The sequence below is a fragment of the Lagopus leucura genome, unplaced genomic scaffold (genome assembly GCF_019238085.1).
Source record: "Lagopus leucura isolate 7727_CA_CO unplaced genomic scaffold, USGS_WTPT01 Super-Scaffold_1, whole genome shotgun sequence".
Taxonomy (NCBI): Eukaryota; Metazoa; Chordata; class Aves; order Galliformes; family Phasianidae; genus Lagopus; species Lagopus leucura.
In genome coordinates this window covers 11,283,661-11,296,819 of record NW_024962250.1, presented here as the reverse complement: position 1 = coordinate 11,296,819, position 13,159 = coordinate 11,283,661, and the positions used below count along the sequence as shown (strand labels likewise).

The window sequence follows — 13,159 nt, the reverse complement described above, 5'->3', positions numbered from 1 at the left end:
AGAAATCAGCTTTTTTAATACAAAAAGGTAGAGTAAATTCTGTTACACTCTATTTCACATCCTCCTTCTCTGACACCACTGCTTGAACTGTACTAAATGCCACTAGAAATCACAGCAATATATCCAACAAGCCCTGGGTTGAACACATTATAAGTCCACTCCACTCTATTTGCTGTAATTTAGCAGCTCCCCAGGGTTTCCCCAGACAGAGTTCCAGTGCCTTTTCCACAGCATCTGCTTTCCATGCCTTACCATGAGCAGGAGCATAGCCATCCCCTGCTATGAACTGTGCCCCAGGGAACGGCTGAGGTGTCAGAGACAGCAGTGATAATGCACAGGCAGCTGGAAGCACTTTCAGTCATCCTCCTTTGCACCTCATGCTAAGTTTCACTTTCTCTGTCACCTCTATTTGTGCCAGCCTTAAGAACTCTAGTCCAATGTCTTAAGTAGGTCCCAAGGAGGCTGCAGAGAGAAGCACTGAGGCTTAGAGCCTGGCTGAGAAGGCTGACCAAATGCTGCCACTCCTTCCTCCCGTTTGAAATATGTGGGATGTGGTGGGCTGTGAAATTACATCTCGCATGCAAAGAGCAAAATCCTCAGGAGCAACTGGGGCTCCTTAAGATGGATGGTGGTCACTTCAGCATTGCTAAGAGCAGGCAGCATTCACCTGGGGCTTCTGAGAAAGTGATGTAAGAGCTCATGAAAGCCAAACACTTACTGAGCAGATTCAGTGATGCACATTCTTACGACTACACTTGATTTTCATAGCAAGGGAACGCCACCCCACACAGAAGCACCCATTTCCTTCTAAAGGGACAAGTTCTCACCAGACAGCCAAGAAAACTGAAGTTCCTGCTTAAAGACAGTCTCTGCAGCAGGCTAGCAGGGCAGATGCCTCAAGCTACATCAGGCAGCAGCGCAAGTGGTCAAGGAGGAGGACAACTGTCAGCACCTCAGGCCTCTGTATCAACAGCCTTATCTCCAAATCACACGCACAAGAATTTAAACCCATGGCCTGAAGCGGTCAGCAAGTTCCTCAGACAGACACATTTTAATCCCTGGGATGGTAGCTGGATGCCTTTGAGGTATTTCACTCTTCCCTAGAGGATAAGGAGTACAAGCAGTTCAATCCAGTTTGGTGAGCATCTCTGCACACCTGCGGCTCTTTGGGATCAAAGAACCCGCAGTCTTCTTAAACTATGCCTGTTTGCTCCCCAGTTTCTCCCTTACGGAGATGCCAAATAGGTAAGTCACTGCAAAGCCTGCATCCCTCATGCATCAGGAGGCGATGATGAATAATAACGTTCTTGTCAAAAACCCACAAACCTCACTTCCTGACGAAACCTGATCACAGAGAGCAAGAAGCAGCTCACACACTCAGGGCAAAGCAGCTGATCTACAGAGCCAGATATTTATTTCCAGAGACCCGCTACAGCAAGTTCTGAGCTTAGTGTTTTAAAAGCAAGTATTTGGCAACAAGCTACCTATGTTAAACAGCAAAAGCTTGATCTGAAAGATAACAGATACCTGGTGACCTATATTGCCTGCCTGTATGACTGTAAAACAGCAGCCGAGTGAGCAGCCTTCAACATTCTGCCATTCTGCTTCCGCACTGGTATCAGTCTGTGCTAAACAAGGCACGGAGAATCCCTACGTGCATCAGGGCCAGCCTTCCTACAGCACATCCACACCTCAGAGAGGTCCACCACTCGCCATGACCCATCTATTATCATCAGCGTCACTCACACAGAGGGAGCCCAGGGACGAGAGCTGCACATTCATTTATTTCACTGCTGAAACTGTGGTGGGACTGAAAGGGATATAAGCAAGCAACAGACAAAGTGTAGCAACACATCTCCATGTGGGTCCACAGCAGAACCACAACTGCCCAGAAATCCAGGCACCCTGCTCCAAGCAGGCCATCTGGAAGGGTGCACACTCAAACCAAGGCAACTGCACCATCTACGTTTCGTCAGCTATTAGTCACACACGTATCACTTGGTATGAGACTGTTATGAGCAGGCCTGGAGGTGGGGTGTCTCCACCAGGGATCTGTGCTACGTTTAACGAGCATTTTCTATTCTTAACGACCAGACACTGAGGCGATTAGCACAACAAAATTCAAATCATAACAAGAGCAGCAAGACCTGCTGGATGCAGGCACAGCAGGGCTATGAGAGCCATAGGTTTTTGTACTCATGTGCATCTTTGGGTGTATCTCACACAGAGGGGTTTGGGAAATAGTCATCTGCTTTGGGGAATTCCAGCAATTGCATGAATAACTATACTTAGCGCTCCTTGAGGGCAGGAGAGGTGCTTCCAAACACTGTGCTATCATTGCTTCAGTAGCAGTGAGAATCTGAATGCTCCAGCTCTCTCAAGCAACAATATCATTTACTGATACATCAGCACAGAAGCACCAACCTGCAGAGGCAGAGCAGCACTGGATAGAGACAAGGCATGTTTCTTTCTCTGGTATTTTAAAGAAAAGCATTCCCACCATTCCTTACAGCACTGAAGTCATATATGGCCGTCTTCTACATGCTGCAAATAAACACTACTTCCTACTCACATTGCCAAATCAGCAGCTGTCAAGTCAAAAAGCAATTCAGCATTTAAAGGGGATTTTTGCCCCTCAGCTCTGCAATTTGGGCATGTCATTCCAGGTCACATTTTAAAAGAAACCCTACACAGGGTGAACCCTGAGCAGCCAAGTCCCCAGAGCGAGTGCACAGCAGAACCAGGAGTCTCCCCAGCACTGTGAAACCCCAGACACTGGATCCCAGCAGCACTAGCATCACCCCTGTGCTGTTCTCCATATTTCAAGCACTACCCCAGACAGCCAAGGCTGCTGTACCCATCCCTCAGGGCAGACAGCGAAGCTACTGAGAGCTCAGAAACTCGTCCTCCTAGCAGCATAATGTTCCTGTTGAGCACAATACTAAAACACATATCAGCAGTTCTTCCTGCTTCTGAGGCCTGCCACGAGGCTCCACTGAGCCTATGAGGCTGAGGGACAGGGAGATGGATTCAATTCTTCTCTGAGCAACATCCCCAGCCTGTCTGCTTCCCAAGCTCAATTGATCCCAGCTGCACAAGGCAGACAGGGTTGCACAGCAGCAGAGATTCCCAGCCTGCAGGGCCTCACCAACCTGGGACGTGACTGGCTGGACTGAGACAGGCAGCAAAGCTCAGCTGCTTCCCACAGACATCTGCTCTCTGGCTGACCAGAAGTGCCACCACTTCGGAGATACTACCTCTACTCCCAGACAGTTCCTAAGCACCAAAGTTTCAGTGTCTCACTGAGTGGCACCGGTAAAATCACAATATTACAATTACATATCAAATTCTAATATTATGATTTGAGAGAACTTAAATCCCTGCACAGACAGATTTCCTCATATCTCTTTCCCAGTATGGAAGTTTCGGAGTCTACTATTTTTAAGATTGGAAACAGAGCCTCACTCATAGGGAGTCCTGTGTCTTCTGCATGCAGGCAGTGAAACACCAGTGTTCTCCCATCTATACAAGCCATTGACTGATGGCAGAGCTGAAACAGGCACCGCAATTTCTAAGAACTTATTGTCCAAACACCTATTTATGTGGGCAGAAAAACCCCATCTAAGTTCAAGATTCATAAATAGCAGAATTAAGCTCACAAAACAGTATCTCAGTACCCTTACAAAGCAATTTTCTTCTCAAAACTCACTGCTCTTTTATTTCAGACAGCCAGGCTTTTAAAATTTCTCTAGCTGTTCCTTGGATAGGGAAGAACCCACGACACATCAGCCTAGTAGAACAGCCCAAGACTGAGCCAGAGGGAGCCAATGGGAACACTTGGGAGGCACAGATCTCTACACTTCCCTTTGGTAAGCCATCCATCACGAGCTTGGGAGGCACAGATCTCTACAGTTCCCTTTGGTAAGCCATCCATCACGAGCACAGAAACAAACATGTAACCATAATTACTGCAACAATTTAATTTTGTTGGCGAGAAGTGTTACTACACTGCACTGTGCCCGGTATGCACTGTTAGCTCCCCATCCTCAGAAGGAGGCAAACACCAAGGCCCAGCAGGGCTTTTAGCTGCATTCAGAGAGGAGCTGGACACCTTCAACACCTACAGAGCCTGCCCAGGCTGCAGCCCCATCAGCAGCCCCTTAGAAGGAAGTGCTGTCCAGCCAGACCCCACCTTCTTACCCACAGGCACTGGAGGGATGGGCCATGACCAAGCTACAGATTTGCATTCATCACAGAACAGCTTCAAAGGGAGAAACATCCCAGTGACCACAGTGCAAAAGAAACAGTGTTCAACAAGCCAGAGAAGGACACTCTGCCCACCACGTTCACTGGCAGCGGATGAACATCAGAAGAAACTGGCTTGGATTGTTTCAGAGTACACATGTGAATACCTTCAAAGTCTCCTCTGGCTTTTCCCCTCTACACAAGTAACCCAAGTTAATACAGTGGCTCTCTGTCCCCCTCTTGTGATAGGATCAAGAGGACTGAACATCTCCTGGAAGGAGGGAATTAAAAGAAAACAGGGCCTTTGAGACACGTACCACTTGTGTTTTGGGACCAGAGGTTTGACACCTGCTTCCAACAATCATGTCAGTGTCCCTCTCTGCATAAAATATTCTCACTGCCCTCACTATCCCACGAAGGGGGAAAGCCCAACCGTACGACACCCATTTTCCCTCACAAGCTGTGATCAACAACCGCCCATCCTGATCCAGGCCCTATGAGCTGCTCCCGGCTGCATATGGGCCAGACACGGGGGCAGCTGGAGATACAGGTCACGGGTAGGACTAGAGATATGGGCTACGGCCAGGCAGCTTTCTTGGAAAGGAAAGAACTTCCTTCCCAAAAGGGGCAGAGCTGGGTTGGCAGATGAGCCACCCAGTGCTTACAGCCCAGAGACTGCATTCCTCTTTCTTCTTCGTTGAAATGTAAGCTCACGCACCGTGAGCTTTCTCCATTAAGCACCCTCGTTCATATGTTTTATTCTTATGCTGTCTCCCCTCACCGTGCAAGCCTCCTCAAGCGAGGAAACTGCTGACAGTAGCTCTATGCCTCTCCCCTCCAATTAACTCATAGGGCTCCAGGGGAAAGCCTTTCCAGCAGCAGTTTTGGTGGCTATGCACAGGAGAACCCGAAAATCCTCGGTCTGAAAACCGAGGAGCGTGCTGGAGAATAGGAAGGAGAGGTGCCGGAGAAGAAGAGCTTTCTCAGCGGCAGTCCCTCCTCTCTGCTCGCTCCCAGTTCCTTCCAGGAGCACAACCGTAGTATTTCACTCGCTCCCGAGCGCTCCGTGAACCCAGAAGGGCGGTGCAGGGCTCGAGGCGCACACCTGGATCCCGGACGGCCGGGAGCAGCGCGGCCACCCCAGATGCCCCCGCCGCGGCCGGGCTCCGTTCCGCGTACGGTGCTGCTGGACCGCTGCCCGACGGAGCGGCTGCGGCGGAAACGTTTCGGGGCTCAGGATATTCCCAAGCGGTCTAACGCGGGATGCTCCGGGCTTAGAGGAGGGGGAAGGATAAAATAACGAGGAAAGAGCGAGGCTGCAACTCCGCCGAGCTCCCTCCCCGCCACCACCCGCAAGTTTAAAAAAAAGAAAAAGGGCCGAATGTTACCATTTTTGGACATGAGCTCCGCGCAAGCCCTGCCCTACCCCACACCATTCAAACGGGCGGCGAGGCACCCTCCTGCCGCCGGAGCCGCCCGGGAGCGGCCGCCCCGCCGCCGCCGCCCCTCCCGTCCCCGGGCCGCTCCGGGCCGCCCCAGGGCGCACCTGCGGCCCCAGCCCGCCCGAGGCGGGGGGGTGGTGGGGGAGAACGGGGCGGCCCCGCTCGGCACCTGCCCGGCCCACCCCGCCGCGCTAAGGGGCCCGCGCGCCGCGCACCTTCCGCTGTTGCTTCTCCCAAGCCGGGTCGAGGAGCAGGTCCCGGTCCCAGTCCTCCTCCGGCTGCATGTAATCGTTGGTCTGCTGCGGGTCGTAGTGATGATCCATGGCGGCGCTCTGTTTGTCTGATCTGTCCGTTTGTCCGTCCAGCTATCCGCAAGCGCACACACACGCTCTCCCCGTCCCGGTGCTGCCCGCTGTGCCCGGCCCGCGGCCGCTCACCTCGAGCAGGCGGCGGCGGCGCCCGCTCCCTCCCCTCAGCTTCAGCCGCGGGGACGAGCCGAGCCGCTCGCCCGCCTCCGCCCGACTCTCATTGGCCGCCTCCCGGCGACGACGCCCCGCTCATTGCTCTCTTTACCCGTCCGTCACGATCAACTGCCCCTACCATTGGCGGGTTGAGGATGCCCCGCCCCGCCCAGGCAGCCTCCCCCGCGGCGGCGGTGTCCGCGGGCTCGGCGCGAGGGAAGGCGGCAGAGCGGTTCGCGTCGGGCGCGGTGCGGGGCCGCGTACGTCGCAGCGGCGGAGGGGGAAATGGCGGCTGCGGGTTTTGGGCGGGAGCGGGACCCGCAGTAAGGGGGCCAGAGCAGCTGGCCTCCGGCCGGACCCGGAGCACCTCTGCCCCGGGGCACGGATGGCCTCACGGTGGTCCCTCTGGAGCTCCCCCACCCTCGTGGTTTAAGCACGTTGTTGGGTTACTTTTAACACCTCTCCAAACGTGCCGCTCACTGAGTGGTGTTGCAGCGTGTTCCCGGGACGCTCAGCACCACGGAGATCCAAATCTCGAGGCATACAGCGCTCTTCTGTGATGCTGAACCTCGTGCTTTCCTGGCAGTTGTGCTAAAAGCTGCTGTCCCACAGTCATAGCGTGCCTGCTTACTGAGCAACGTACAGCGCGACCTCCTTGCTGCTCTGTAGTGCTACCAGCAGAAAAACGCTTCTAATCACCAGCACCTGCAGCCCTATACGTGTACCAGTCACTTCTTGTAAAGGATGGATGATTTAATGCGCAGCATCAGTGCAATAGAATGCAAAGAAATCAAGAACTGTGGTGTTTCTTGGGTATTATTAGAGCTTCTCCTAATCATCTCCCCTTTTTACTTCCTTATCTTCAATTCCCAAAATTTTTCCCTGGGTTTTTGGGAAATACTTTAATTTTTCACTCTTTATCCTGACTTTTTTCAAGGGCTCCGTAACAAAACTGAAAGTGTTCTTGGCCAGAGTTTGTGAACTTACGGGTAGCAGCCAGGGCAGAAAAATAAATAAATGCTCTAAACTCAGGCTTGTTCCCGGATCCACTTGACACTACGCCCTTGTGAGGAATACCAGCTCTGCAAAAGGGAACAGAAGAGCTCACAACAGGGAGAGGGTTGCACGGCAGCAGCAGGAACAGCAGAAACTGGTGCTCCTGACCAGATGCCTGTAGCCACAGCTGTGTTCTGGTTTTCCTCATTTAGTTGCCTTTAGTCCCCTGGAGTTCTGCTCTGTACAAGGCTGCTGCTGACTTCCTTGGGCATCATTCAAACAGGTCTCTAGCAAGGTCCTTCTCATCCAACAAAGGGGGAGGGCCATTTCCCAGACAGCAAGCAGAGCCACCGTGGGAACAGCTGGCCCTACACCCCACTTCTCCCGCCTGCAGCACACTAGAAGAGGAAGGAGCCAAGGGCATTTCTGATTACCGTCTGCTGCTCTTTTGCTTTGTGCTTAGCACATTAGCGACAGCTCGCGAGCTTCCCTGGGGAGATACCTGCTTTCTTGAAAAGAACACCATAAGCTTCTGTAAGGAGGCTCAGCAGCTGGGCTGGGGCACTGCACAACAATGCACGAGGCTGTGTAGAAGTAGTCTTCTATTCTGGGAACTCTCACAGGCAAGTTTCATCATTTATATTCTGCAGATAATTCAGAAACCTTGTTGCTCTGGGATTTAGCACTTAAATTTGATCAGCTCATTGCAGGAGATGCCTGGTGCCCAAAGATTGCGTACAATATGTGATTTTAAGGAGTACCACAGGATAATGGTGTCCATACTGGTCATCCAGGGATAGCCAGGAGTAAGGCAAAAAAGGAAGAAGCAAGGCACAGACACTGCGTTTTAGAGGAAAGGGAGAAGGGGCCTAAATTAAACTCTTATGTACAAAACCTCTTTGTACTGGGAACGTGTGTCATTCTGTGACCATGTGTGACGATTGTTTACCTACTTGCCTTTGCTTCTTCCCTTCTGCTCTGAAGAGGAAGGTGTTTACTGTTCAGGCATGCATAGGAGCATCACATGTGAGCCAAGCCTGCTTAACTCAGGCAGCTGCTGAGCTGGTGCTGGACAGGGATGCTGAGATAGAATCAGACAGATGGTAGCTGACCTATGGAACCTATGGTTTGGGCACAGGTACCTCCAGCTGCTCATGGTTAGGGCTTCTCATTTTTGTGTTGTACCTGCCAGTTGTCCTGTACTGAGGGGCAAGCCTTCATGGGCTTGTTTGCTCAGACCTTTTGTTTTTTTTGTCAGAAAGGATGTCCCACTTCATAGTCCTGGCACAGTTCTTCAGCGTGGCCCAAATATAAGTGCAACAAACCTGGCCATAGAGCAAGTATGACAGGCTTTGGAGGGAAGTGCAGTGAAGTCCTGTGAAAGGGAGTGGCAGCATGATGGCAGCCAGAAGACAAGTGCAGAGATTAGCCTCTTTCCAGCTCACCCTCATAGAAAGTCTTTTCTCATGAGAGAATCACTGACGTCTCATTAGTTAGCTCCAGCTTAAAAGCTTCACTTAAAATCCCTTCCCTTTGATTTGATGTTCTCTATAATTGCGGGTCTGCAATCTTCTAGAATAAAGCATGAAAGCAGCAGTGCTCCTTACCTGCAGCTGCACTGGAGCAGTGGTCCCCTCAGGCTGCATTCCGGGGAACCCCTTTCTGCCCAGAACTGGGGATGACTTTCCTGGCAGGCTCCAGCAAGTGCAGAAAACTATAGAAAGCAATGGATGGTAGAAATGTGATATGCTGCCAAATCCCAACTGCTGCTTTCTGGCCTTTCCTAGGAATCCCATGCCTGGAAGTGCACATATTCGTCAGTGTCACTGGGACACGAGGCCACCACATTCTGCTCCCCTTAGCTGTGGGATGGAGTGCTCTGGCTTCAGGAGCCGAATGAACAGCAGTTGGAAAGAGTCCAAAGAGAAGTAACAAGGAGGCTCAGAGGTCTAGGAAGCTTGCCTGACCTTTGAGGGGAGACTGGGAGAACTGGTCTTGTTTAGTCTAGAAAAGGAAAAACTGAAGTGAGATGCAGTAGCAGACCTCAAATATGTAAAAGTTTACTGCAGATCGCAAGGCAATAAACTGTTTGCTATAGCTGCTGAAGGACCTGCCAATGGTCAGCACAGCTAACCACTCAAGTACACCAGAAAATAAAGCTGCTAAAGACTTTAAAGAACAGGTAGAGAGCTATAAGAACAGGCTGAATTTCTTGAACAGCAGTTCCTGCCATGAGTCTGGAGGATGGGAACTGTGTCACCTTGCAGCACTGTTTCATAGCACTGCACCACAGTCTGCTTCAGAGAGTAACAGAACAGATGCAACATGACATGGTTGTATAGCGACTAGTGATGTTGGAACAGTAAATACAGCTGCTGGGAAAAGGCAGGTATGTAAAATGTAAAAGCAGGCACATGGAACCTGACGTAGACTGTCCCATTAAGATGTCCATGTGCAGAACACATGGCAACAGAGCTGTGGCAGGAGCTGGACTCAGCTGAGAGTGGTGACTGAGGTGAGTGGGGAAAAAAATACATCCACACATTTATGTACGTTTATACAGACAAAGACTGCTTTAAATCCACTTTCTAACAAAGGAAGATGCAGTCCTCCCATGTTAAGGCCAACAGCAAAATTCACCACAATTCCAAGTGCTGAAATGAGATGCTTCACTCCTAGTTTTCACTTTCAAATGTGACTCTCGTGGCCACTCCACATCTCATGTTTTTAGCATAAATCATTTATTTCAATAGTGAGACAGATCACAGTGATATCTGACTGCTGGCAGCAAGATGTACCTACAATCAGTGCTCAGGTATGAGGCCACAATGATGTAAAGAGCTGAGAAAATGCAGATCTATAGGACTGAAGGGACCTCACCCTCAATGTCAACAAATAGGACTAAGAGCTCTTAAAAATGGGAGTACTAATTCTTATCTGTTAGCAGCAGTCTTCAGGACACACAGCTCTTGTAGCATCACCTAGTGTCCAGGGGCTGGCTTGGGAGATTAGAGATAAACAGCTGAGCTGTAGATTTTTGGCGTCCACAGGAAGTCATCCAGCATTCATTATGCTTTTCTCCTAACCAGTCCACTCTTTCTGTTGTATTTTTCTTCGTAGAGTGAGAGTGACAACATTCAGCTACCCCACATCAAACCATACAATGCAAAGTCACCTCCTTCATCAGAAATCTTTCCATTCAGGAAGCAGCAGCAAACTTCACTCCCTCATGTTTGCAGCAGATCCACTGCAGAAAGATGATACTTGTGGAGCACTGCATCCAACACTGCAAAATGGAGTTTGAAGGCGACACATGGCAAGTGAGAAAGTGCCTGTGAGCAGCACCAACAGCACAGGGCACAGCCAGGAGCAAACAAGATCAGCTGCTCTCCTCAGCTTCCTTTAATCTCTTCTCTAGTAGGATTTCCCCTTCCTCACCATCTTCTCACGTGATGCACACCTGTGATCTCACTTGTGACAAGGCTCCAGGCCAGCAACACCAGCCTGGGGCTCCCTGTAGTGCTTTGCCTCTGATGTTTCTTACCAAACAGTGCTTCCCTGCTCTCGTCTTCCCTCTAAGTCTACTGTGAAACGAACTTTGAACCACAGCAAGTGAAGAGGGTCATGAAAAACACAGCCAGGGACGCTTGCAGGCAGAGGGAAGGAGGCTCCTTGAGCTCTGCAGCCAACACAGGTTCTGGGCTTCGGCAGCCTGCAGCCCCACAGGCGTTCCACAGCCATGGCCCAGCAGCCAAGGGAAGGGCCTCAGGGGCCATCTCCAGTGCCTGGAGTCTGGCTTCTGTCTCCTCATTGCTCATCCCTAGTTTTTTTGTTTTTTTTTCAGTGACTTCATCTCAGATGGCATTTTTACTGCGGTAATTCCTGTGATAACTGAGCCCAAAGGTATTTGGAAGCAGAGTTTCAGAAAATCTCAGCAGAAAGCCTCCCGTGGCCGATGGCAGTGCACAGGGCCTGGGGCTGAAGACATCAAGGGTCTTCCTCTTGCAGCAGGCTATGTACAGTGTACCAAAGTGCTGTGGCTAGAGAAGCTGAGCTAACAAGGCATAAGGCTCAGAAAGGTTCATTGATTGGCTGTAGTAAGGAGTCGTTCATGTCCCGTGGATGACAGCTCTAAATTATAATCCCTTTTTCTCTACAGCAGCACCCAGATGAAAGGAAAACTGTTGTGGGACATTCCGCCTCTGTGTTTATAAAGACAGTTAGATTCTTTTTGAAAGGCAGATATTTTTTGAAGGGGCAAATCTATGAAAAAATCAAGAGGGCTGCCAGAGGTGTAAAGCGAACAAACAATATCTTTTGTGAATCACTGTGAAACATGCTCTTCTTTGCTGCAGAGCTAGACAAAGCAAATCATTGCAACTACAGTGTGTCCTAATGTTCACGACAATCTCAGGTACAGAACCAGAAAACCACTCTCAGATAAACAATTCGAGTTCTCTGCTGCTAGATATCCACTTGCAGCCAATGAAGCATGCCTTAATATCCATCTCTTTTTTTTCTTTCATACCCAAAGTACCTGAAGTACCTGGAGTGCCTCTGAAGAAGAATGGGAATAGAAAGCAATAAAGAGCAAACATTTTACTATGTACCTCAGGGAATTTACATGCAAATTATTCATTTGCAAACCACTGCCAAGTCCATGCCAAATTCTGCCCCAGTACTACAGAAATATAAACTTGTTGCTGAATTGCTTTTCTGGGGATTTCTGGTTCAGTTCTGACCTCACAGCAGCCCTTTGGGTCATCCTTTGCAGGAGGAGTCAGAGAGAAGCAATTTCCATGATCGCTCTGTGCGCATACTCTGTTCCACGTACTTGTAAAATAAAGATAAATATGAGTACACAATTAATAAAGATAAATATTTATCTAGTGCTTGAATCAAGGTTCCATTTTGGATTTGGAAAAACGTCCCTCGTACTCGGTTTGGCTTAGTGCCATTGCTTGACTTGAGTAAGGGGAAAGGGGAGATATATGATAAAGGTTACAGGAATATCACTTCGTAACATTCTCAAATGACATCTGCTGATAGTTAGCAGAGCTCAGTGCAGCTCCTGGTGTGGTGGCATCCACATCCCCTCTGCCCAAGGTTGAGGCTGGGGCCATGGGGATGCTGGAGCAGGCTGCCTGTGTCTCACTGAACACATAAATAACCTCACCCCTTTCCAGTGCTGTTTAAACAGCAAATTAGCCACAAGGTACATTGCTTTAGCTAAAAATAAAATGTTTTCTGCAGACATCTGGTCTCTGTACGTGACACCTGAGATCCCCACAAGTGAAAAACAAAGTGGGAGGCTCAGGGCTCCCTGTTTTCTCCACGTGTTTGTGGTTTGTTTTCTCTGGACATTTGTCAGCACTGTGCAATTGCAGAGTTTCCTCCCCTGGGCCATTTTCCTTGTTTGCCCAGGTCTTTCAGATGAGGAGAGAAAGCACCATGGCGATGGCACAGCATCTTTTCTGATGATAGCTGGTCTGGAAGGAGCCCCCTAAGCCTCCTTATTTTACAGCATACCCCATCTCAGCACAGTCGCACCCCAGCCCAGGGGCATTCTCTGGGAGTGACTCATTTGCATCATAGCTTTGCACTCAAGCAATGAAAACTTTCACAAGGGAAAAGAAAAAAAAAAAAAAGGACCAAGAGCCAACACCACACAACAATAGTGGTAATTATGGCAAGAGCAATTAAGAAAAGAGAGAGGGAGAGGGAGAAAGAGGACCTGGGCCTGGTCCAGATTGTGTCTAACTAGTAGCAAAGTACTATTATAGAACAGGGCTGAGGCTGGCATCTTCCTGATTCCCAAATTAAGCTACAGGAGAGGGCACACCTTGGGTTTACAGCAGCGTTCTCACTTCTACCTACTTAGCTGTAACTTTATATGTACATTCCTACATACAAAATGCAACCAATCCAGCTGGTTTCAAGGGAGCATATTCACAGCATGTTGTATACATCTAGAACACCCTGGGAGAAGAAACAAACTCCAAGAGCTTCTAAAAC

General features: G+C 49.8%; 1 protein-coding gene across 3 annotated transcripts in view; it reads right to left on the bottom strand.

Annotated features, from left to right (window-relative positions):
- ACTN1 (actinin alpha 1) overlaps window positions 1-6,137 on the bottom strand; it is an 80,497-nt gene extending 74,360 nt beyond the window's left edge. For all 3 annotated transcript variants that reach the window (XM_042872170.1, XM_042872153.1, XM_042872160.1), the window contains exon 1: window positions 5,903-6,137. In XM_042872170.1, the coding sequence (XP_042728104.1) occupies window positions 5,903-6,010 (108 nt within the window). In that variant the 5' untranslated portion in view covers window positions 6,011-6,137. The remainder of the gene's footprint in view (window positions 1-5,902) is intronic.
- Between the last annotated feature and the right edge of the window lie 7,022 nt (window positions 6,138-13,159).